The following is a 27482-nucleotide window of genomic DNA, read 5'->3' on the forward strand; positions in this document are numbered from 1 at the left end:
TTTGTGACTGTGTATCTACAGTTCTTTAATTCTGATTTAGTTGGGACCTAACATGACAAGATGGTTTTCGGTCCCCCATGGGAACCATCCTGAGGTTCCAATTAGCTACATTGCCTGTGGCTTGCAATGACAATTAGAATATTTTTTTTTTTACTAAGGCAGTTACATAAGGTTGCCAGTGAAATTAAGAAATGTGGGATAGGTCAGAAGATCAAAAGGGATCAAGTATGAAGAGGGGAAGTAAAGGTTATTAATGAATATCGGTGGTATTATTCAAGTATTTAAGGTGACAGTTACTGTTATTTGCAGGGTCAGAGAGATTTCTCTACATATTGTCCTTTATATTACTGAAGTTCCCCAACAATGGAGAAGTTTAGTAGGCCTACTGCTCTGAAATGATACTCTCCTATCAGCTCTGTAAACAGTAAATGTTGGACAAAGCAGGGTGTGTGATGAGGCTCCAGTTTTAGAGTAGAAAGTTCATATTTCCATATTGTGCCTCCCAGGTTTAGGGGTTACTGGCTGCAATGCATTATAAACAGAAGTTTGGCACTTGCAATTAAAGAATAATTTTATGCAATTTTACAATTTTATGCAAAATAGATAGCCTTAAGGCGCATATAGATTGCAGACCCAACCCAATCAATACTTCAGCTTTGAATATGACCACTTATTCTGGTTGGTTGGGGATTTCTAAGAATACCCTGTTTGGGATGCTGTAATGCCCAGGTTTTGTGCTTTATAGCATTAGTAGCTGACATGCTGGTCAAAGTAATTGGGCTAAAGTGGAAATATAGCCTCCCATTAAAAGTAAATATGTGCTGTAGTTTTTATAAAAAGTGCATCTAAACTCCTACAATGTCTGACAAATACCTGTGGAGCCTGTAGGTGAAGTCCACCTAATGCAGCTTCCTGTAATAGTATGACTATGATGCTGCACTGCACTGCAAAGTTACCATTCTCATTGTTGCAGCTTGCACTACAGTGTGATAAAGACTGTCGTCAGAGCATATGCAGGATTTTGGACTCCTTCCCTGCCTCTGCATGACAGTGTTGAGCTGATCAAGAGATACCAATGCCATATGGAAGGAGATTGAGTCAAGGTTGAATCCCACATATACCTACAACTACTGTTAAACTTAACTTTCCTGTTGGTTAAATGGAGCAGTGTGTATCTATGTGTAGGGAAGGGTGAAATGTAAGTGAATAAAGGCTGCTGGAGATGGAGGACCTGAATTTAAAAAACAAAAGTCTACCGGGAGGTAGAGTTACCTGAGAAAAAAGACATTACATGTCACTTTACATGACATTAGAATGTACATTTTTTGTTTTAAGCTTTACATTGTGCATGCATGTGTAGTGTAGAGCTCAGCTTTGTGTACGGTGGTGCCACATACAGAGCCAGCAGCTGGAGACAATGGTACTAATTTATTAATGCTCTCTCTGCTAAAGAGGATACATTTTCATCAGTGAAGCTGGGTGATCCAGCAAACATAGAATGGATCTCGTCCAGGATTTAAAGCATTTGATAGAAAATAGCAAATGTTTTGAAGAAATCCACTCCAGGTTTGCTGGATCACCCAGGTTCACTGATAAAAGCTTATTCTCTCCAGCCTTGTGGAGCTTTAATAAAAGAGGTCCAATGTAACTCCTGTGCATGTGCAGGAGTTAAATCATTATTGGACAAAGAGGACCACTGTGCTCTCGCAAGTCCCCATGTGCAGTCAGCAGCGAAGCTGGCAGCTTCCTGGATCTGTCATTGCTGCTGGCAGGCTGCAGGTAAGTCTGTGCCATTATAAGCAAGTATGCCATGCGTACTTCAGATTATGGCAGAAACTCACCACCCACCAGCAAGTAATTCTGCTAAAAAACCCTTTAACCTTGTTAGGGTTGCTCTAATTAGAAGTGTTAGTTTGAACGCTATTTGTATTATGGTAGTTATTACTATAATTACAACAACAAAAACAAAAACAAACAATGTGGTTCATAGGGGAATTCTGTGATCCTATAGGAAATTAGAGGGAAGTGGAAGGTTGTCACTGAGGCATGAAGATGGAAAGTAATACCAGCCTACCAGAGATTCCTAACTTTCTCTGTTGAACTAAATATAATGTTTTGTTGCAGTTTATCTGTTGGAAAAATTCCAGTTCCTGTTCTAAAGTCTTCTCAGTGGGAACACAGACTATACATTAAACATTCCTCACTCTATCCAAATCTAAAAACATGTTTTGTTGGTTTTTGAATTTAAAGTCTTCCATTCCTAGTTTTCTATTGACTTAAGTTTTCAGGCCAACTTTTTCTTGGAAAACATAACAATTTTTCCATTATTTGCGAAAGATTATTCATTGCCATTATAAATCGAAAAATGTCACAACTGGATAGTAATGCTTAAATCACTTTATTCTTCTTTTAGGACCCGCTGTAGCAGTTTCTGCTAATCTTGCAATAATTTAAGACTTGCCTGGAGACTCTATAAATGTTACATGCAGGTTATAAAGTATATATCTGAAAATGAAATGTTTGTCAGTTTTATGCTGATGACACAGAAATATAATTTGTTTGCATATTTAAAGCAAATTCATACACCTCAGCAATTTAATAGGTACAATCTGAAAAGATGTTATTTCCTTATGTGTTCCACCTATTGCAAAATTCTTTCTTTCCATTCACCATTTGCATTTTTAGAAAGGTATTGTTCAGGTAAACATATTGGAGTCCGCTGTTATAATGTGGTTTTTCTTTTTCAGATTTTGTTAGAGAAATAATTTTTAAAATTTGTATTTTTGTTAGAATGTGTCTGTAATATAATGTGTTCGTAGTAATAATTCTGCATTATTAGCAGTTTTATGGAATGGATTAATTTTGCTAAAATAATAAGGTTTGTTTACTTAGCAAAGAGAAAACTAATTTTGGAAAATGCATGCCTATTTTCCAAAGTGAATTTTCACCTAGCTGTGTAACTATGGTAATGCAGTGTACAATTTGAATATCCAGTCATTAAAAAGTGAAATGTTAAAGTTAAAACGTTTTTAAATGTACTTTCCAGAGTAAACATTCACATTTCTTTAAGTAAATAATGCCCAGTTATTTATATATAGTTAATACTTTGGAGTCTGATGACAGCACATTGTAGCACAGGTGTGTACTTTTTATTAGGTACCGATAGATTAAAGTGTTTAAATGGGTAATCTGATCTAGTCTATTATTAACCTCCCTAGCCGTATTCCCGAGTGTGGCTCAGGGTTAATTTTCAGTACCAAAAGCGGTAACCCAGAGCCACACTCGGGGTGAAATTGTAAAGGACTTTCCTGGTCCCCACGAGCCCGCAGCGTCCTCCAACAATGCCTGCCCAGCATCTGCCTCCCCCGGATGCCCGTCTGGCATTTGCGTCCCCTGGCGATGCCTGCAGTCCCCTGGCCTCGCGTCCCTGGCATTATCAACGGGACGTGTGAGTTAAAATAACAAGTATTGTTGGCTTTGACATTTAAAAATACTGATATATTCAGACCGCCAAGGAGTTTAGTTGCTTTTTACCCTTCTTAGACTGTGTGTAGACATGTATAGACAGATGATTCTCAGCTGATATGAGCCACAGGATCCTGGCGGATCCTTGAACAATAGACGATGAACAACTGCAATAGAAGTGAATGGAGGAGAATGCATTGGAGTGCCGCTCACTCATTCTCCCCTCTCCATAGAACAGAACAGCACTCGAATATTCATATTTTAGTCATTTGACGTTGTGAAACACTGTTTCCAGGAATAAAAATATAGCGTGTCTACGTAGCCTAAGGCTTTCTTCTTAAAGCCAGTTTGCCTGCAGCTCTATTTACAGGTCATCTGGTGTAGGAGGTTAACCAGTTACAACAATGCTCTATAGTTACAGTGACAATGTAAAATAAGTACACCTCATGAAAATTGTAAACATTTTCAACAAATTTAAACAGCCAAACATATGATCATAATTCAAAGTTCCTACAAGTTAAGATGATATACTATGACAAATGACATACAAAATGGACATGCTAGGCCTGATTTATTAAAGTTCTCCTGAAGAACCCAGGTTCTCCCATGATACTGTCTCTTCTCCAGTCTTGGAGAAATTTAATAAATCAGGTCCATTGTATTTATAGTTAATAAGCAGGATAAATAAGTATACATCCTACAGTTACTACCACATCAAATCCATACTTTTTAATTTAGGTGTTTTTCATTACATGCTAAAGATTAAATCCTCTGTGGGTGACTATGTAAGTGGAATCTGCCTTATTTAAACATATTTAGGGTCTGGTGTCCTTATTGCTAATGATGTGTGTGGTGTCATCATACCAACATCAAAGCAGCCCTCTAAGGCCATTGTGGAGCCTATGGGCCCAATTTAATAAAGTTCTCCAAGGCTGGAGAGGATACACTTTCACCAGTAAAGTTGGGTGATCCAGCAAACCTGGAATGTATTTCTTCAATGTCATTTGCTATTTGCTAGCAAATGTTTTGAATCCTAGACTAGATACATTCCAGGTTTGCTGGATCACTCAGATTCACTGGTGAAAGTGTATCCTCTCCAGCCTTGGAGAACTTTAATAATTCAGGTCCTATGAGTCTGGCACAGGATTTATTAAGATTGAAAAAATATCACAATAGCTCTTAGTCTTGTGTAGCACAAACCAAAGTCATAATGTTAGGAGAGGACCCTCATACTATGTAATGTTGTGCCTATGGTTTGCAGTTGTTTTGCTGCTTCAGCGCTTTTGAAACTTGCAGTCTTTAGGTTAACCATTTTTTATACAATAAACTAAAGTGTACTGGGGGGTGGCGTGCCCAGCAGATGCCGGCTTAGGACGCATCTTACTTAAGCTCCCTGCCATCCGGGGGAATTCTCAGCATGTCAACACTTTGGTGCCTTCTTTCCAGCTCCTGGATGGGTCCTAAAGGCAAAGGGACCCAGAAGGGGAAAATTGCGAGCAGCAGGAGTATAGCGGGTGGGCTTCCCGGCGTTTGGTTTTGGGAAGACCGCACCCTAAGGAACCAGGCCGCAAAGCCGCAGCCTCTAGTAAATTCTGCGGCCACAAATGGGACAGCAGGAGCGTGGTTGCCTGGCAAGCTGATGAGCAGAACCCCCACAGACACAGCTGGCCTTGGGACCACAGAAGAGGCTCACCCCCATCTGTCCAGCACCCCAAATTCTTCAATCCTTACCCCGATTATCCCTGCAACCATGGATAGGCCTCCTCAAACTTTTCCTGCAACAGGTGAGGATGACTGGGACTGGAGGGCACACCTGAGGGCCTTACCCACAAGGCACATATTGGAGCAAAGCATTGGCAGACTAGAGGCAAGTTGCAAATCAGAATTTCAGGCTATGCAGCGTTCTATACAAGTTACAGCTACCACGCTCACACTGCAAATTGCTTGTGCTGACCTCACCACTCAAATGGCAGCTCACAGTACAATACTAGAAAAGCATGAAGCCCAACTTAACACATTATTTCTACTCCATGACGATGTGGAAAAACGTAACAAACACAACAATATATCCAGGGGCTTCCAGAATCTGTTCCAAATTCAGAACTCCATTCCGCGGTCTGCTCTATTTTTGCTTCCCTATTAGGGGTGCCCCCAGACGTGAACCTGGGGATAGATAGAGTTCACAAAACATTGGGACCAGGGAGCAAGGATCCCCAGCAGCCGAAGGATGTGCTTTGCAGTATCTATTTCTATAGGACCAAGGAGGATATCATGCATAAAGCTAGAGATGCAGAACCCATTGAATATGCAGACACATGTCTCCAACTGCTACCAAATTTGCCAAACTTTACACTGGATCAAAGGGGAGCTGTTAAGCCACTAATCAATGTTCTGAAAAGAGCGAAACATACCCTATAGGTGGGGGTACCAATTCCATGTGAATATACGTAAAGGCAGCAAAAATTATATTCGCTCTCCTGTGTTACTGGTGGATATGCAGCTTCCTCTTGTTACCCTGTTGGAATGGCCGTCAGCAATGCCTTCATCACAGAGGACCCCCCCTGCAGCTTCTTCCCATCCCCTGCAACATCTCTCACCTTCTGCACCTCCTACGCCCCCGGAAGCCGCCGCAGAACACATGGCAGATACCAGCTCCCAACAAGCGCCATCCCCTTCACAACGTTTCTAAATCCTGTTGAAGACACCTCTCAACTTTGCCTAAGTTCACTGAGCCACTAAGGATAGGCTCCAGTATATGTTTTGCTGTTATTTTATTTTATATACCTGGTACCTAGTTTACCAGCTATGAAGGCCTTTCTCTGGTTGTCGCTTAGGAATGTGTTTCTCTACTCTGCACTGGTAGATATGTGCCTTTTTGTTTTTTAGCCCTGTTTTTTAAAGTTTGAGCAAACCTTGAGTATGGCTACTTAATGTCATTCTCCACTGGCTCCCTTGCAACTCAGTAGAGTCACTAGCTGGCCTTTTAACCGCCTATTTACTGAGTGGATAAAACCAAGCTTGCCAGTTGATAGATATTTTACAATATGCCCCACCCCTCTCCCCTCCATGCTTTGGCAGGCCTTAGGCCTTAGGCCTAACTGCCAAATATGTGTGGTGGGGTCGAGATTGACTGGTATATACTTACCTACCTAATGTCTCGGATGTCCCTTTTCAGTATTTTGGCCTCATTTCTATTGACATATGTTTTCTTCATGGTATTAAACTAGTGCTGTGCATATGCCATGTTATATTTGTTTGATTTTTTTCTGCACACATTTTGTTACACAGATTCCCCCAGGCAGGACTAGACTTGATTGCTTCCTCCCGCCATAGACCGACACTTCCCCACATAGGCCTACCGCCCCCTCAGACGGCAGTTTGGGATTTTTGATCCCACTTTAGTTTTCACCCCACAAGTGAGAAGCTAGCCTGTCTCGCCTGTCTGGTGACCCTTTCCCCCTTTCTTGCCCTCATGTCCCCATCCATTGTACAACCACAAGATTTGAAAATTCAGTCCCTCAACACTAAGGGCCTTAATAGCCCCAACAAGCATTCTCAATTGTTATACGCCCAACACAAAGCTAGAATATAAATTTTACTCCTTCAAGAGACCCACTTTCAGACTAACTGCATTCCATCCCTCCGTAACAGTTATTACTCCACTTGGTCCCACAGCTCCAACCCTGAATCCAAAACAAAAAGGGTCTCTATAGCCTTTCATAAATCCTTACCAGTCCAAATCAGATACCCATTCTGACCCCCAGGACAGATATTTAATTCTCATGATTTCCATTTGGGACAAGAAGTTTGCCATTGCCTCTTTTTATGCACCCAATCAGCAACCCACGAAGGCTATCATTCAGTATTTGGAAATCTTAAAAGGCGTTGCTGAGGGCAGTATCATAGTGGGAGGCGATCTAAACTTTGCACTAGACCCCCGCTTTGTCACATCCTCTGCGAAAACCCCCATCTCCTATTCTAAACTAAATTCTTTTTGCTCCAAACTGCACGAGTTTAGGCTGATGGACATTTGGCGTACACTACACCCGACCACTAGGGACTCTACCTTTTATTCCAACCCGCATTCGATGTATTCCCGCATTCCCGACTACTTGTTAGTCACCCAACACTTGACTGGCACCCGACTGCTTATAGATTCCCTGCCCTTGATCTGATCACTCATTTGTGACATTAACCCTTCAACTCCTGCAAGCAGGCCCTAGCGAATTGACATTGAAGTGTAATGACTCACTATTCAAATATCCGATCTTTGCTATGGCAGTACTAGACACAATATCCAATTTTCTCAGAGACCATTCTTCCAACACCACCTCCCTCCCGATACAATGGGAGGCTATGAAGGCAGTTCTTAGGGGGGTCCTAATACAGCACGAGCTAGACTCAAGAAGATTAGAACTCAAGATATTAAACCTACATCCGATAAATTACTCTTGTTGGAACATAACAAAATACATAAGCAAAATATGTCTTCTGATGTATTTCTAGAACTAACAGCATCCTGTAAGGATCTGCCACCTATATACCCTCCATACGCAACTCTACGGGTAACCTGACATCTATTCCTAAAGGTATTCCACAGGTCTTTCACAATTAATACTCCAATTTATATCACCACTGGACCCAGTATCACTACCCTCACTAGAGCAATATATATCAGAAACGGCCCTCCAAGAACTAGACCCAGAGGCAATATCCTATTTAGAATCCCCGTTTTCCGAAGAAGAGGTTAATGCAGTGATGAAAGCAACTCCAGCGGGTAAAAGCCCAGGACTCAGTGGGTTCACACCTCAATTCTACAAGTTGCACGACCTTACTTTAGTTCCTTTCTTGACTCACCTTTTCAAACACAATGTCTCAAATATTACCGGTATCCCCAAACCAGGCAAGGACTACAATGCATGCTCAAACTATAGGCCTGTATCTTTGATAAATGTGGATGCTAAATTGTTTTCTACGTTTTTAGCAAATAGGCTATTACACTACATGCCATCTTTGATCTATAAGGATAAACAGGTTTTTTTTATGGGAGAGAGGCGAGAGTTAATGCCATCAAAGCCATTTTACTGACCCAACATGTTCATGCCACCCAAACCCCAATGTGCCTTCTCTCGGTTGATGCAGAGAAAGCCTTTTAACAAAGTCAGCTGGCAGTTCATGTACTCGTCATTACGACAGGAAGGCCTTGGCCCCAATATGATTGTGAGAATCCCAGTGCTCTGCTCCTCACCCAGGGCTTGGGTGAGGGACAATGGTGCCCTATCGGGCCCTTTATATATTCAGAATACAAACAAGACAGGAGTGTCCCCTCTCCCCATTGCTCTATGCATTGGTAATGGAGCATTTAGCTGTTGCCTTACGTCAAAATCCAGATGTCAAAGGTGTCAAGTTGGGTGACGTGCACTACAAACTGTCACTGTATGTGGACTACCTCCTCCTTTAAATTTCATCCCCCCACATCACGATACCCGCTATCCTGACAGAATTTGATAAATTCAGCCTCTAAAGTAATTTTAAGGTAAATTACTCAAAATCTGAAATTACTAACATTCCTCTAGATGCGTGTGTGACGGGTGTGTTGATAACATCTAATCCCTCTAATCTGTTCTCTTATAACTAATCCTCCCCTTATAGTAAACTCCAATCTGAACTCCAGAAATATGCTTCTCTACCTCTGGGATGGTTCGCACGTATCAACTCTTAAAATGGATATACTACCAAAGTTATTGTACATGCTCGAAACCGTCTCAATCTCTGTACCAGCGAATTATCTACGTATATTGCATAGTCTATTTCGCCACTGGCCAAACCTAAAGATAGAGGGGGGGGGGGGGGTTCCCGATCTTACGTTTTATTATCGGGCATCGGTCTTGGTGGGTGTAGTGGATTGGTTTCATAATAGAGACTCCAAAGAATGGGTAAGGTTAGAAAATTCTCTTTCGCCAATTGATCTTAGGTCCTTACCCTGGGTAGATTGTTCTCTTCTAGATTGGGATATCTCTATCAAATCGGGTTCTTTATCAACAAAACGGGGTCCCAGGAGGCCTTATTTGACAACCCGGCTTTCTTACCAGCTGTGGGTACATCCCGCTTCTTATCCTGGTCGGTTGTGAATGATCGACATTTTAAAGATATTTTACTTAATGGCCGGGTTCCTCCCTTGGCTTCCCTGGATATACCCAAGAATAGTAAGATGGTCTTGTGGTTCTCTTATAGACCATTGTCTTCATTTGTGTCCTCCTTCATTGATATGTCCTTGTGTTGAGGCTTGACAGAATTTGAGAAGATACTCGGTTCCACCACACGCTCTACCCATTTAATTTCAATATTGTTTGGCCTGCTAACCGGGGAACCTGACTTTGTTCCTCCTGTGTATACACGGTATTGGGATAGAGACTTAGGTGGGTCAATAGCTAATGAAGATTGCGAGAAATCCTTCATACTTACTCATAAACTTGCACTGACATGTAAAGCCTAAGAAACAAACTATAAGGTACTATCTAGATGGTACTGCTGCCTGATAGACCTGCATCATATTTCCACACAGCAATCTGACAGATGCTGGCGTTGCCACACACAAAGAGGAACACTACTTCACATATGGTGGGAATGTCCGCCTATATTTCAGTTTTGGGAGTCAGTAATTTATCTGTATATTATTACCAGCCCTGAGGAGCATTGTGATTAGTGTTGCAGATCTCAGGTTTCACGAATGAAGCTGGGTTCTACTTTAAAGACACATGTTGGATACTGGTTGCTATATTGTTAAACTATGTTTGTTGTGTATGTACTTCTGTTTCTATGTTGTAATTTTTTTTCTGGAAACTAATAAAAACAATTGAAACAAAACTAAAGTGTACTTGATCGGAATGTGAAGCCATCTGATACAAAAATATAAGTTTTGCAGGATACTAATATAAAGACTAATGCTAAATGGTTAAAAAAATGCAGTGGGGTATTTCAGGGCCACTTAATGTAAGGGAACCTTCAAACATCTTGCAGATGAAAAAGATTTTACAAGGAAGAGTTGACAAAAATTCTACCAAGTTGATGCCAGTGACTGGTGGGTCACTTCTGCTTTAAAAGACAATACTAGCTTCTGAGGCCAAGAGTGTACTGTAGAGTTGATTAAGTACATTTTCCTTGTGTTTGTATTCACTTATATTTGTTTGATTAAAGGTCTAATGTTTGCCTAGGCAAGTACTGTATGGTTTGAAAAAGTCAGTGGTTTCTGTAGGATATGCCTACTTACACAAGACTGTATATCTGAAAGATTAAACTTGATAGCGTCTTAGGGAATTGCAAACAACAACAGGATGCGGGATGGGACTGATGAATCAGTTAAATATACAATAAGTAGGGTAAGCAGTAGTAGTCAAAGTTTAATAAAGCTAGAAATTGTCTTTTAATGGTATATCTGGCATAGCACCATCTGATCTCTCTGTTAATATTCAATGTTTTTGTGCACCTAGAAAACCATGAGTGTCTACTATTTGTCATTACTAGGTGTCAATACTATTTGTATCATGCTAATAATAGCAAAACATTTTTTCTTTTAGATCGTAGAAGCTGTGTATGTTCCTATTTCTGAGGGAATGTATTCTGAAAAAGTCTCAAATATAATTAAAAGGTAATAATATTCATTTTTTTTTATTTACAGCTTGTATTGATTGTTTTTTAAAAAGTGAATATATTAGGAGTAAACAAATCCTAAATATTTGCCATTAGCTGTCTTGGATTAAAATAAATCTTAGGTGAGTCTTTGAATACTTATATTTGTGCACCCTAGGGGATCAATTGATCTAATCCTTCTAATCATTTTTTACTGTGTTCGCCAATGGGCTAATGTCCATGAGTCACTGCATTGTTAAGTGCTATCTGTGGATGTGTCAAGCTGTAATGGTATGCATTAACTAATTTCAGTACTTCATGTTTCTGTGTAAATAGAGGTTTAAGCATGTTGTAATGAGCTGGCTATTCCCGGTATAGACATTTCACTCTTGTTTGTTTCCTATTTGTTTTCTCACTGTCATGCTTTTTCACTGGGCTGGGTATGTTGATTTTAGTATGCATTCACAATTGGTGCTGGCATTGATCTTGCTGGTATACTGACATTGGCCCTGATTTAATAAAGTTCTCCAAGGCTGTAGAGAATACACTTTCATTAGTGAAACTAGGTAACCAGCAAACCTGTAATGGATTTCCTAAAAGTCAGGCTATTTGTTAGCAAATGTTTTCAATCCTGGACCAGATCGGTTCCAGGATTGCTGGTTCACCCAGCTTCACTGATGAAAGTGTATTCTCTCCAGCCTTTGGAGAACTTTAATAAATCAGGGCCATTGAGTCAACACGTTTGTGCCATCACCTAGGTGTCTTATTTAAAAACTGCTCAGTGCATGATTGATCAAATAATTCCTATGGTTTCAAGTAAGCTTTGGTATTGTCCCTGTTGTTAATGTTGTTACTCGCCCTCCTCCCTGTCTGGATCCTTTACTATATAACTTTGTGCAACTACTGCTTAGATCCTGGGTTAGCAACTGGGTAGTTTTTGTTTCTCCTCCACAAGTAGGACAGGAGACATGGGGGATTCGCTGCTACCCTTGACACATTATCAAATTCTATATATACTGTGGGCCTGATTTATTCAAGCTCTCCAAAGCTGGAGAGAATACACTTTTGGCAGTGAAGCTGGATGATCCAGCAAATCTGTAATAGATCTGGTCCAGTATTGAAAACATTAGCAAATTACTTTTTAAGAAATCCATTCCAGGTTTGCTGGATCACCCAGCTTCACTGTTGAAAGTGTATCCTCCCCAGCCTTGTAGAGCTTTAATAAATCAGGACCATTATATCTATTACTTTTTATCTTGTGAACTGTATCAACATGCATGCAACCTGTACTTATGCACAGAATACATACATTGTATTTTACTTTGCTACACAGCTCCTGATTATCAATTATTCCAGGCTAAATTAGACACCCTTAGTAATGGACTAAAATATGCTAAACCAAAAAGTTGTGAGTGCAGAAAAAAGGTACTCACAATTTCAGATCTCTTTAGCTCTGTTAGCTAAACAATTTCCTTTAACTTTTAATTTTACAAGTTCTTGATTAACTTTTATTGTTACAGCTTGGGTAAAAAAAAAGTTATGTAGCATCTTTTATTTACATATTAGTATTGTGACTGATATATAGGGGGCACTTTGATTTTACTAGCAGAAGTGTTTTTTGCTATTGGGATTTGCATTCTTAAGCCCCCTTCTACGGCCTATGAGTATTTCTCCTGGGAATATAAAAATGGTATGTGTATAAATAATTTCACATACATTTTAGCTTTACCCCTTTTACAGCTAATGTACATATAAATTATGTGATCACTCACATCTGTTTGCTAGAAAGTAGTGGAAGTGGAGTGTAGTTTGTGCCACTCAGGAGGTTGTGTCATTCTACAATTTGTTAGCTGACCTTTGGTACAAATGGTCTAAAGATAAGTCCAAGGTGAGTCCAGAGATAATGGGCCTGATTTATTAATACTCTCCAAGGTTGGAGAAGATAGACTATCATAGGGGACCCTGGGTTATCCAGCAAATTTGGAATGGATTTCTTACAAGTCAATTGTTATTGGTTATTTTTTTTTTTACAGTCTTGGACAGATTTATTAAACAAGATCCAATGTACGTTACAAGCAACACCATTTATTTTTATTATTATTGCTGTTATTATTATTAAACACGATTTCTATAGCATCAACTGTTTACGCTGTACATTAAATAGGGGTTGCAAATGACAGACAGATACAGACAGTGACACAGGAGGAGGAGAGGACCCTGCCCCAAAGAGCTTACAATCTAGGAGGAGGGGGAAGTATTACACAATAGGATGGGGATATGGAAAGGTGGGAAGTAGTGAGGGTTTCAAAAGACAGAAGAAGATGGATAGGCAAGTTTGAAAAAATGGGTCTTTAAATGAGGAGAAAGTAGAAGCAAACTGAATAGGATGAGGAAGACCATTCCAGACAGTTGGGGCAGCTCTAGAAAAGTCTTGGAGTTGTGCGTGTGGTGAGTGAGGAAGTCAGTAGTAAGTTATTGGACGAGCAAAGAGAGCGGCTAGGGGAGTATTTTTCTATTGGGTCAGAAAAGGTAAGTGGGACAAGAACTGTAGAGAGATTTGAAGGCAAAGCACAGGAGCTGTTTTACCTTTCAAGTGCATGACTAAATTATGTTCATACATTGCAAAGACAGTTCCCAAAATACCCCTTTGTTTTCCCATGGACAAAGCTATGTCGATAGTATTCAGTTGGATTTACCCCAATATATGTTTAATATATTCATAAATGTATAATTTGCACTTTATCAGTCAGATTTATTACTTCATAGGTGTTTGACATCAGATGCTGATCTTCGTCCGGACATAGTAGAAGTGTGCGCACTGATATCAGATATCATGATGAGATATATGGACAGCTTATCTTCTAGCCAGATTGCTTCAGAGAAAAAACTGGAAAGAGAAAGAAAACGTGCGCAAAAATATTTCATTGAGGCTAACAAAAATACAGGGACGTATCGTCACCGCCACCCTTCACTACCTTATGTGAGTACATCACCCTCTTTTATTTTCTAAAGAACCAGAGACAATTACCAAACTTGTTTAAGTGTAACATTCTAATTCCCTTGTGTCTTTTATATGCAATCAAATTCTTTCTGTAAAGTAAATTTTATAGTTTGAAAAAAATTGTCAATTTTCCTCATGGTTGCATCATTGTGTTGATTGGTTTATAGAGTTTATATGTATTTTGTTTTATTCCTTCCTTTGTGAAATGGCATCACTCAGTATCTCATATATTGTAATGATTCAAAAATCAAAATGTTATTTTAATAATCAAAGGATGTGTTCCACCAAGATGGGTGACCCAAAAAGAACAAAGGATAAAGGAAAGGAGTTACCTCCTAATTGCCCAGCCTGGAGTTAAATGGTATGTAGGAGAGAAAGAGAAAGAAAGGCAGACTTTTTGAAGGGCAAGAATTTTTAAAAAAACATTACATTTTATTAGTTAAGGACAAATTAAAAATTTCAGCAGAACATCTCCTGCGTTAACCCTGGGCTAACGTAGGTACACTAGTCTGGTAATCATGAAATAGTGATATTATATTACATCATGTTATGTTAGCAGTAACAGATACGTTTTCCTACCCGACGCGTTTCGCCCCACAGGGCTTCTTCAGAGGTTTGGGAGACTTAATGATATTGCTGAGACTTTTTACCGCGTACGAAACATCTGATTATTATTATTATTATTATTATTAAACAGGATTTATATAGCGCCAACATATTACGCAGCGCTGTACATTAAATAGGGATTATCAGATGAGGGTTGCAGGGGAAAACAATTGCATACACAGGGCTGAGATTTGGCAGAGTGGGAGACGTACCTGTAGAATAGAGATAAATGAACATTAGATGTTCATTTATCTCTAAATGAACTAACTGATGTAAGATTACTACTTGAAAGTGCCCTGATTTAAAAAAAACATTATCAGTTTGGACATATAAAGGCTGGCATGGACGTTATTGGTCGAGAAGAGTTTGCTTCGGTACAAATAATGACTAGTGGTAGTTAGTCTGATTTGTGATGTGTAAAAGTCATGCTTTTGCTCAGATCAAAGGAGAATGAGATGACAAGCTTTAAAGGGCACGCTGAATTTTGTAGAATGGTAAATAATCAAGAATGCACCATCTGGTGAAAGTGGTATGAACCCACACAAAATGGATGTTCTAATTGGAGACCAAAGTGTTAGTTCTTGGTAATTAATGTTGGAGTGACAAGAAGTTTGTTGCTCAATATGAGCAATTATTGTGTTTCTTAATGTTGAGTGCAGGTTAGCTGATCGTTAAGAGGTATATTGTATGTACACGTTATAGTGTGTTGTTGTGGTATAGTGGTGAACCGCAGGCAGCCGTCCAAAAGGCTGCTTGACTTTTAAGAAATCCATTCCAGGTTTGCTGGATCACCCAGCTTTATCACCCAGCAGAAATTTTCTCCAGCCTTGGAGAGCTTTAAAAAATCTGGCTCAAACTATCTAAACCCAAATACCAACCCAAAATATTATTTATTGCAGTTACCTCATTCTAAATTGTGGTTACTGCATTACTGTTATCTTACCAATCTCAATACATTTTTTTGCTAGCACAGAAAAGCACCTGTTAATCCTGATAGAAATCCAATATCCTTGCAATTTCCTGTACACTGAAATTTCTGACAATGTTATTAGTTTTCCCATCTATCTGCTGTGAACTTAAAAAAAACATACCCTCTATGCTATGATGATGTAGCATAAAAAAGCAGAGGAGACAAGGGTTATAATACTGCTTCTCCATAGATATAAAGAAAGCTGGAGTTTTCTAAATCGGAATGATCAAATATATTTTAGATATAGGGTTAGGTAAATTAGAAAAATATTTACAGACCTAAGTACAGTCAAATAAATTATTCACTCCTATTGACACTTCATAGGGATATGCTGGGAGTGTTACAATACTATTTGTTAAAATAAAGTGGAGTAAACAATATTTAAATTAGAGTGTTAGAGTGTCAGCAAATGCTAGTGCATAGAGTGTGTCTGTTGAGAAGATTGTCTTATGAAAGTGATGTGCAATGAATATATGTAAATATAGGATATGTTTATGGAAGGAAATGTCACAGAATAGTATGTTTTGCTATTTTTTCTATGTTTTTTCATTTGAGTAAATGTTGATTGTTAGACAAACACTGGTAGGGGTTGATCTGCTATTGCAGAATTCTTTGACTCACAATTACCTGAATTGTGCACTGCTTGTGTGTTTCATCTGTTATGCTCATTAGGGTTTGCTGGCATTTGAATATGCACAGCTCACTTAAGGTCCCAGCACACCATTTTGGGTTTAGGTCTGAACTTTGAGCCATTGCAACAACTTCATTCTTTTCTGCGTTAAGCCATTCTATTGTAGATTTGCTCTTGTGCTTTGGATCATTCTCCTTCTGCATTTCTCATTCCGACCTTGGGGTATATTTGCTGGGATGTCTACTCTTGGCAATTGTCTTAAATGTTTTCCACCTGTCAATAATCTTTCTGACTGTACAACGATGGGCTTCAGATTGTTTGAAAATAGCTTTATGATCATACCCAGACTATTGGGCACCAATGATTGCTTCTCTAAGATCATTGCTAATGTCTCAATGGCTTTGTGTTAACCTTCCGAGCGGTAACCCCGAGTTAAAAAAAACAGCTGATAGCAGTAACCCAGGGCCACACTCGGGGTAGCTAAAAAATAAAGAATAAAACTTACGTGGTCCCATTGGCATCCTCCAGTGTCCTGCCCGTCCAATCCCATCCTCTGGACACATCCTTTTGCGTGTGTGAGCGTGGCGGGAATTTCAAATGATTTTGTATTGAATTCAATATAAAATACCTGTATTGTATTCAATACAAAGTAATCATTATAATATATGTATATATTATATATGCTACTGTACAATAATATTACAGGTTTCAGTATTTTTAATTTATTTTTCTTTCTCCTGTTTTAACAGATTTTTGTGTTTTTATTTAAAGTTTATTATTAAATGTATTAAATATTGGACATATTTCAGTAAATTATGCCTAAGAATTACAGGCCTCTAATGTAAAATACATTTTCATGAAAGACAATGTCCCGCCTTTAGATATATAAATCCGGACAGCAATGAACCGCCCAGGAGGTTAACACACACATCTTGCTCCAGACCAGCAAATTGCTAAAACTTCTGCTTTTATAGAAGTGGTCACACTTTGTGATTGTCAGTTAATCAACTGCATCTCATTCAGAGCTCTTGACTACTACCTATCTATTTTATTTCTATGTAAGTGGTAAGGGTGTGTTGTTTACACTCTGCATTTTCACCTTGTCTTCAATAAATAAACAGTGACAAAGTGTAAAATGTCATGTGTTGCTGCTTATCATAGGTTGTATTTAACTACCTGCTGGGGACCAAATGATTCTTACTTTTTTTTTTTGTTTCAAAGTTTTTATTGAAATTTTCAAATGAAATAAACAATAACATTACGCAACAAATTTGCAAAGAATCAAATGATTCTTTTTAATATGCCTTGATCAGCAAAATGACTGTAAAACATGACTGTACTTAGAGCTGTTAGTAGCATGTATGAGGTTTACTACACCATAAATCTTCCCTTATATACCACCTCCCTAGTATCCTTTACCCACTGTATATCTCCCCTCTACTAACATATCCCATACTAAGATTTGTGTAATGCATTATTTGTAGAGCATTTTTTGGTTTTATGTGCGTATAGAATTCTGTTACAAGGATGAATTCTTAGCTTAGCACCTGTGGAAATTCACATGTCCTATTAACGCTAATTAGTTTATGCACTTTAAAATATTTTCCAGACAATAATTTGTTTTGAATAATTTGATTAACGAAGAGTAAGAGAAATTTGTAAGAACTAATTCCTTTTTTTTATTGTAGAGTTTAGGTTTTGACTGATGGAAACTCTGTCAATATTCTAAGATTTTCTGCATTCAAGACATATTAAAGTGCATTATTGTGATTCTTAATTACCATTCTCCATCAGCTAATAGACATTCATTCTGTTTCTGCAAGAAGTGTTTTCTGCTTATACTACTCTGTGATTTACTAACACACTAAAGTACAGCTAGCAATAAATATATAAAATGTTCCTAAATAATTTCAGTTGTTGTTATACTGAATTATGAGTTCTAATTTTGATATAGAATTGGCTTCCCATGAAATAGTGAATGCGGTGGACAGTGGATAGCTAGTTTCTAGATAACAAGAAACGCAACTGCTATGTTACAAAACACAACCATTTGGTGGTGTTATGAATTAAAAGCATTGCTGTTACCTTTATTTATTCCAAAACTAATTTTTGGCTGTGGCTTGAAAAGATTAGAAACACCTAAAGCTCATTTAAGTCTGAGGTATTATGGAGATATCATTAAAGCTTTTTATGAGGTTATGTTTCCATTTTAACTATTGCAAATAGTATATTTATGGTTTAAAGTGACCCTGTTGCTATACCTAATAAGTTATATATTTTTATTTTTATTACCTATTGTATTTCACTTTGTTTTCAGTACTAAAAGCCTCCCAGTAAAAACTATCAATTTACTGCCTTTCTTCACCTTTTTAATATAAAGGAACCATTGGAATAACTTTACTATATCCACAGTTCACAATACATTAGTGTGATGGCCAGTCAGAAGTATGCCACCCTTATAAATAACCAAAAAGATCATTGGTGTCAGATAAAATGACCTGAGAGGCACAAATTGCTTATTGCTCAGGGAATCCCTAGCAACCTCTGGAGCAGCGATCGCCAACCTTTCCAACCTCATGGACCACTAAATTCATAATTTTAAATCCTGCAGAACATTAATGAATTTTTTTGAAAAGATAAATACATTTATAAAATAATGATCTTCCTAATGGTGCCTGACAAGGGCTGTGGAGGATTCTGATTCATTGGTTAAGTGAAGTATTACTATTTTTATTATTATCATTAGTTGCATTATCTTGGGTATCACTAAAGAAATGCTAAATATTTATTTTCTCACGCATTATGGGTTTATTTCATTCGAATCTAAGACCAAACAAGAAATGTTAGTTATCAAAGCAAAACTATTTGATGCCATTAAATAAAAAAGTTTAAGAAAATACAAAATTAAGGTCATACATACCTAAAAGAGAAGAAATAAACAAATAAAATAAAACAATTCGATGAGAACCAGTAGTCACGGAGAAGGGTGACTGTTGTAATGGTTGAAACAATACTGAAGTGTACTACTCAGCAACGGTTGCCTCATACAGCTTAAGACCACACTGACGTCATGCTGCGCCTCCCTTGTTTTTTCATCTCTAGTACAGTTAGTGAATTTAGTGCACTATAAAGGGGAAATTTGTCATTCAGAATATAAGAATTTATTAGAATTTTTTTTGTTTTATTATTGTTTTAAAACTAATAAACATAAAAATATTGCTAAAATTTTTCCAAAATTTTCTTGTGGACCACCAGTGGTCCATGAACCACTGGCTGGCTAGCTGCTCTGGAGGAATCCTAGAATTGAGAAACACTGCTCTATAAGGTCTATTTATAAAGCAGCCATTCTGGCATTCAGCATACATTCTCTTAAGTTGAATCTTCCAAGAGCATGTGTTTTAAATGAGAGTGACTGATTTGCCACCAGAAATTGGGGAAAGTCATATTCATTGCGTTTTAAAAACATTTCCTAAGTGTGTGTGTGTGTATTTTATTATAAGCTAGAAAAAGTTTGTACACAGTCTTACACAATTTAATACAATAAAAAAATAATACAACTGTCTAGTTACTAGTTTTCCTTTATAATTCTTTCTATATTTGATGGAAATTCTCATTACATTCAAATAAATGTAAAATCGGAAAGCATATTGAAGCTTAAATTATAGTGTGATACAGAATATCACATTGCAATTATGGGTTTTAGATGACTGGGAGCACAGAGGAAAATACTAATAGGTTTACAGCTTTTTTCTGGGTAAGGCTGAAATCCAAAGTAAAATACATAGTAAATAACACTGAGGAACGCATTTTTTGTTGCGTTAGATCTTACACTTGTTTTTTTTTACTAATTTTTGGGTGGTGATTCCAGAAATGACCCCAGTTTTTTGCTATCAAATTCAGTTTTTACGGTACAGAGTACCCTCCATTTTTGTCAAGAAACATACAAAGTTTACAAACAATTAAAAAATAATGAAATAATAACTTGAATGTTTTGTTTATTTGCATGTCTTTTGTTCATACAAGGGATTTATTGTTACTCTATGACATTTAATTTACAGTAAAACATTTGAAAATTAATCGGGTAAGCGGTTAAGGTAAAAGTTTACACTTATAGCTTTTCCTGGAGTGTTAGGACAATCCTGCCAGATGCTCCAACAATAGTCAGCCATCATATGTACATCCCATCTACCCTGATACCGTCCTTCCATGACCTTCAAATCTTGGTGGAATCGTTCACCTTGCTCATCACTGACTGCACCAAGGTTTTCCGGGAAGTTAGAAAGATGGCTATGCAGAAAATGCACCTTGATGCTCATATTGCAACCAAGCATTTTGTAGCTCTCCAAGAGTTTCTGGACAATTTTTGTGTAATTTTTTGCTCGTGTGTTTCCAAGAAAATCCTTCACAATGGCTTTAAATGATAACCAAGCATTCTTTTCGACTTATGATATTGTCCTGATGAAATGTTCATCTTTGATGAGCTGCCGAATTTGTGGACTATCAAACACACCAGCCTTTACTTTTTCAAATGACAGGCTAGGAAATGCCAAAATGAGGTACTTGAAACAGTCTCCTTCAGTTGGCAAAGCGTTAATGAACTGCTTCATCAGACCCAGTTTCATGTGCAGAAGTGGGAATATATTATTCTTTCCATCAACAAGTGGCTCATGTAGAATGTTTGCATCACCTGGTTTTAGGGCAGATCTTGGAGGCCAATTCCTTTCCACCCAATGCCTATCACGAGCTCTGCTGTCCCACATGCACAGATAACAGGGATACCTGGTGTATTCGCATTGCTGACCAAGAAGGAGGCATACCATTTTAAGGTCAACACAGATGACCCAATAGTGTTGGTGATATTGCAACAACTCATTGACTCTTTATGTCCGCAAATTCTTCACAAAGAGAAACTGAATGGCCAATTGTGCCTGACCCAAATATATTGCCCTTGTGAAGGAGAACACACTTTAAGCTCTGCTCTCAGCTATCGATGAATAGTTGCCATTCAGTTGAGTTATAGATTGGAATTCCCAATTCCTCCATTAAACCAGGTATGGTATGGCAATACACAAAGCCACTGTCAGTTCTAAAGTACTGCAGAAATGCATTTTCTCTGGTTCGAAATTACGATACCTTTGTTCCTTTTTCAAATAAGTTTTTCTCATGCAGTTCATCACCAAAATCATGTTCTTCAAGAGAGGGTAGTGCAACGAAAACCGGCACTGGGATTTCATCTGAATGAGCCACTTAGCGTATAGCCGATGGTAGACTAGGATACTTTATGTTACATTTATTTTTCTTGTTTTATCCTGAAGTTTTTACTATACAAAAGTAACACTAACCCCAAGTCACTGAAATGATCCCCTGGCTCTCGCCAAACCAAAGGTATACCAAAGGGCATGTTATCACGTGTTCCCTTTGTTCCCTTTCCCTTTGGGGATCTTAGAAAGGGGAGATTTTCTGCTGTTCTATGTCCTATTTCTATGGCAATCCTAAATTTTATGCTACATGGGACACTTTTAACCTTAGGGATTCCTTGTGGAGTATGCTACACAAGCAGCAGGCCACCAGCTTGTTTGGGAGACAACTACAGGATGCCAGCTTGTTGTAAGAAACCACTGGAGGCCAGCATTATGTTGCAGAAGACCACTGGCTGGCACCAAAATGTTGCAGAGACTTGGTGTCCAAACCCATGTTGAACATGCACAGTGTGCTACCTGTTATATTCAGAACCACACAGTTGATCATAGATGGTATGTTTTTTTTCTGCTCACTGCATCTTCAAGTTGCTTTATGAAGATGAACATATCTTTGCGACCATGTTCCACAGCCACAGCCATTAAATGTGTCATGTCAAGTCAGTTGTCTAACAGCCTTCCAGGTTACTAATCACATTCCAGGGCACAAATGGAACACTGCTTGACTATACCTATATACTGTATGTTTGTACCATCTTTCTGTCCCTTGCTTCAGTGCTTGCTGACACAATTATGACACTTGCCTAAAATTGTTTTTTAAAGTTGTTAGTTGTGTTTTTGGATAAATCAGAAATGAGATTTATGTAACTGTCCCTTTAACATTCTCTAAATAATTGGTTTAAATATAGAAAGGTATTTTCTGATCTCACTGATTTCAGCCACTGTATTGCAGTATTGGTGTTCTGAAATATTTAGGAATCGATTCCTGAAATGTTGCCCAGAGCGCCTACACTTTAATAAAATTTCATTATTTTTTTCATAAAAAAGTGTCCCTAGTACGGGAGCCTATTATGTCAGCATAATTGCATTGACATAGTTATGAGTCAGTTGGCAACTTCCCCATTTTCAGGCAGCTGAACACCTCTGTCTTGGAAATTGGATCAAACTGTAATTTAGCAGTATTTTACCAGGTTCTTCAAGAATCCTAAATATTATTTTGATTGAGGTTGGAAAAGGAGACTTCGAAAAAAGGTAACTGTTTGTTTTCCTCGTGTAGTAGTAATCAAATGAAATAGATTGTACTACCTATCTATTTTACCAGGGGAGATTTCTGGTAGAAGGTAAAATTAAGAACAATGCATACTAATAACAAGAGCAAAGAAACGTGTAGAGAAAGCAGACATTTGTGGCACTTCCCTAGTTTTTTTTTAAGAAAGCTTTAAAAAGCCAACATCTTTGGAAAGAATATGTGCCAGATTGAAGTACAGAAGCAACTGAAAGCTTACTGCATATTTGGATATGATGTGGGTGCATCACCTACTTGCAAGGTGTAGAGCAGGCATCTCAAATTGCCACTTGCAGCCCCATCAATCATTCTGTGTGGCCCTGACCAGTTTTAGGATTGTAATTAGCCATAGGTTAAAGTAAAGGTTAACATGTGTCCACATCCTGCACACTAAAAAAATTACAGTTATTGTGTTGCTTTGCAAGGCTGCCCTCCTTACCCCGTGGACCTGGGCATTGGTTCATGAATGTCTTTGGTTAGCCACGGCTGTATGCAGATGTAGTTACAATGTGCAATGGATCTGGTCCAGGATTGAAAGCTTTAACAAATAGCAAATTACTTTTAGGAAATCCATTCCAGGATTTGCTGGATCACCCAGCTTTACTGATGAACGTGTATCCTCTAAAGCCTTGGAGAGCATTAATAAATCAGGTCCATTGCATCTAATGCTTTGTTCATCAATGGAATTAGTATCAGAGCATCATGGGCTTCTATAAAAAAAAATACCCAACTAAGCAGACAGACAGGAAAGAAACTCCATAATGCTACACATTTTCTTTACATATGCAGAAGTTCTTAGATATGAGGATGCTACTAAATAAACAATACAGAGAGCCTATTAAAATATTTTTCTAGGATTGAAAATTTTTCATAGATGGTGGCAGAGATCTACTCAAGCGTTCATGTTATAGAAATGCAAATGATCCTTTGGGCATTATATTGTAATTATAGATATACATTATATTGCCCAAATAGGAATTTACCATCTAGTTTACATCATGAATTATTTAAGAACATTTAAATGTTGAATTCATATTTTAGTGCATTTATCCAAGCATTTTGAACACATTTCATATAACTCATGGTGTTAATGCTCTTTGCAGTTTATGTGGATTACATAACTCTTCATAACCAAAGCAATGTATGCGAGTGCACACAGAACACATAAACAAAACATATTTAATGGAGAATTCACATGTCTGGAATATTTTATGTATGACCTTGAAATTCGGTAAAATATTTTAAATTCTACTTTTGACATGAAACTGTATGTATTTTTCCTGAGTATACCATGTAATATAGCAAGAATGTCATTCTTCATATCAAAAGTATAAACATTCAGAAGATTAAATTACATTTTTGTGTGCACTATTTGTCTTACAGGCAATGCTTAGGCTTGTTGGGAAGTTCCATTATTTTATTTTAAGGTTTTATTCATTTCTAAAAAGGGTGATGTACTATAAAAGTAGAGGGTGATCACAATTTAAATTTCAAATACATTTATGAATCCAGTTAGGTTGTCATTAAAGTAAGCCAAATCATGCAATCTTGTGCATCTTTTTTACATTCTTAAAATGAAACATTTCCTAAAACAACAAAAAAGTTCAGAATCACACCTCTTAAAAGTTCCTCCCTTATGCTAATCATGGGTATTTATGATAAGTGGCCACTTATTTGTGCACATATGTAAAAAGAGAATCTCCTTAGTGACAGATCACTAGTGATGAAGCATTCAGTACCAGGCCTTACTGACAAACCTCAGTTGACAGATCCTTTGTGGCAGACCCTTCAGTGTCAAACCACTTTGTGATATTCCCCCTGTGACAGTCCTCCAGTGACGGACCACATGCAGTCTACTACCTATTTGTTTCCCTGCTTCTGGCTTCATGTACTGCTGCCTCCGCCTTTCATTCCTTGCCTGACAACGCTGTTGTCATCAGACATGTCCTAATCAGCAAGTTGGCATGGGAAAAAGGGCACAGAAGTGACAGGCAGAGGCAGAAACTACCATAGTAACTCTTGGCCAGTAAATGTTGCCTAACCTAAAAAACACTGGTCTGTATACATCAGTTTTTGCCAGCCAGGGTTCTGTGGAACCCAAAGTTTTCCCCTGGGGTTACTTAAGCAATGAGCAGTTTGTGACTCTCAGGTCAGTTACTATTGGCACCAATGATCATTTTGGCTATCTGTAGGGGTGGCAGTCTTCCCATCGAGCAGCATTGTAGGAAGCATTTCTCCTAATAACCACTAAACCAAGGTTGTGTATATACTAATTATAGCAGGGGCTCCCTAAAGAACTAGTACCGTGTTTCCTGGAAAATAAGACCTACCCTGAAAATAAACCCTAGCATGCTAATCATGCAAGGGGGAAATATATGCCCCACCCTGAAAGTAAGCCCTATCGGCTTCTTCGGAGAGTGCGGACACGTGGTACATGGAGGGATACCACGAGGACGGAGTATGCAGAGAGAGAGCAGGAGATTTTAAAAGCACTGGAGCAAGGGGTCAAGAACTTGCAGGGTGGTTATTTACCTACTCTGGTGTGACACTACAACTTTAACAAGAGGTTGGTGGACTCTCTTTTCAAGGGGCCGTTGCTAGAATTTCATTCATTAGCAGCATTGCATATTTATTGAATATTTTTTTTTTTTTTTACTTTTACTACTGGTTACTGTTCTGTGTCTGAATGTTACTCTATGAGTCACATGTTAATTGTCAGCACATTTTCTTGGTATGTTGCACTTGTTTGTCTATGAAGCTGTTTTATTTTTTCAATATTCATTTTTGTCCATTCTTATTCAGGATTTCTTGTATATAACAGAAAAAATATGTGATTTTGACAGGTAACACAGAGGTATCTTTCTATATGATTTTGTACATGAGAAAAATAGGACATCCCCTGAAAATAAGCCCCAATGCGCTTTTCAGAGGTAAAATGGTAAAATTATTATAAGACCATGTCCTTTTTTCGGGGGAAACATGGTATTACCAAAACAAATTGCCGAAATTGGCAGCCTCTACATTCTCTGCACTAACTTTGTAGTATGTTGTTTGGCTGGATTTCTGCAGCCTCTACATTCTCTGCACTAACTTTGTAGTATGTTGTTTGGCTGGATTTCTATTTTATTTGTGATTGTTTTGTTTTTTTTTTTTTTTTTTTGCTTTGTATAGAAGAACAGCTTACCAGGTTTCTGGAAAGCAAACTAGCCATTAAATGCAGTGCACTGTTTGGAACAGAGTCCTGTTTATGTTGCTTCCAGACAACTAACTGCCCACTGTACCATGCAATTTTCTCAGTCAACCATTAAAAAATACTATCAGCTGCAGGAATTTCTGATTTAAATTTAAATAGAAACAAAAATATAATGGAGAAAATGTTATTTTCCCTTTTTAACATTTAGAGTGGTCAAAATATCTTTTTTACCTAAAATCTTTATGCAAAAAGTAAACTTTTAAGGAGTTTTGTTTTTTAGTGCATTTATATTGCCTTATAGTTTTGCACAGAATAATTACATCAGTATCACTTACCTACATACTGTCTTCTTCTAACTGAGACCATATGGATCCATACGGAGCTGAAAGTTAGGTGAGTAGTTTATCATTAATTAAAATCATTCAGCTTGTATGTAAAGTGAGGTATAGCAATCGAATTTTGCAAACTTATGGCTCTTTTTATCAGCAAAGTAGCTGATAGTACCATGTTATGCATTGAATATACATTAGAAAAGTTTTGCAAAAATAGAAGATCAGTAGAACTTTCATTTAATCTCAAATTTCCCTTTTTAACTAAAAATAGACAGATCCACAGCTAGGGGAAGGGGCAGTTAGAGGTAATCTCTTCTAAGACCAGTGCCAGGCCAGTTTGTGATCACAAATTATACAGTCTTGCACATGCCTAGTGAACTTGCCCTGAAACCTGGCTTTGTACTTGGAATGTAGTGCCAGGCAATGCTGAGATTTTTGTTTCCATCAAATAATTCTACCTCCAGGAGAGACCTCCTTTAGGCTAGAGCAGTGGTGGATGTAGGCAGTAGTGGGCTCCTGTGCAGATCTCTTTTGAGACCCCCCCCCCACTGAACTTGGGCCCCCTGTGGGAGCTCCCTGTGGCTGAGAGGGGTACAGGGCTCTGGGCACAATTTGCACCTCCCTATGACTGCCCCCTGACTAGATAGGTACTCATAATAAAAAAAAACATGTAAGACCAAGTGCATATTGTGTTGTATTACACTAGTTTTTGCCTTTCTAACTGGCATACATGTCAAATAATCTCAGACCATTCTCAGAAAGTAGTAAATGTGTTCATTTCATTCTCATAGGGGACTCCAGCTCATACCATACATTTATATGCTTTGTGTTTACTACTGGTTAGAGTAGTTGAAATCTTTTAATATCTGACCCTTATCAGACGTTATCTGTCTTTCTGAGCTGTATGCGTAATCTCAGTATAACATTCCGTGATAGTCTAAGGGCATGTTTAAAATTCAAAGATTCAACGATAGAAAAGGCTTCTTAGTTTGCCCTCTTGACTTTTGTATTCATTTTGTATGTTTCTCAGTATGCAGTAAAAAAGGCATTCAAATTGTGATTTTCCGACAATTACTGTAAGATCACTAATCCCCTGAAGCTCCTGTTTTCTACAGTAACATTGTCATGGGTTTTAACAGGAACAAAAATTAAAGTAAGGCACAATGACATTA

The 27482-nt window shown here is 38.0% G+C and overlaps 1 protein-coding gene across 3 annotated transcripts in view; it reads left to right on the forward strand.

Annotated features, from left to right (window-relative positions):
• Window positions 1-27482, forward strand: part of NEK10 (NIMA related kinase 10) — a 139574-nt gene that overhangs the window by 71502 nt on the left and 40590 nt on the right. For all 3 annotated transcript variants that reach the window (XM_072412389.1, XM_072412391.1, XM_072412390.1), the window contains exons 25-26: window positions 11043-11113; window positions 13861-14074. In XM_072412389.1, the coding sequence (XP_072268490.1) occupies window positions 11043-11113; window positions 13861-14074 (285 nt within the window). The remainder of the gene's footprint in view (window positions 1-11042; window positions 11114-13860; window positions 14075-27482) is intronic.

This window comes from Pyxicephalus adspersus, chromosome 5, assembly GCF_032062135.1.
Source record: "Pyxicephalus adspersus chromosome 5, UCB_Pads_2.0, whole genome shotgun sequence".
Taxonomy (NCBI): domain Eukaryota; kingdom Metazoa; phylum Chordata; class Amphibia; order Anura; family Pyxicephalidae; genus Pyxicephalus; species Pyxicephalus adspersus.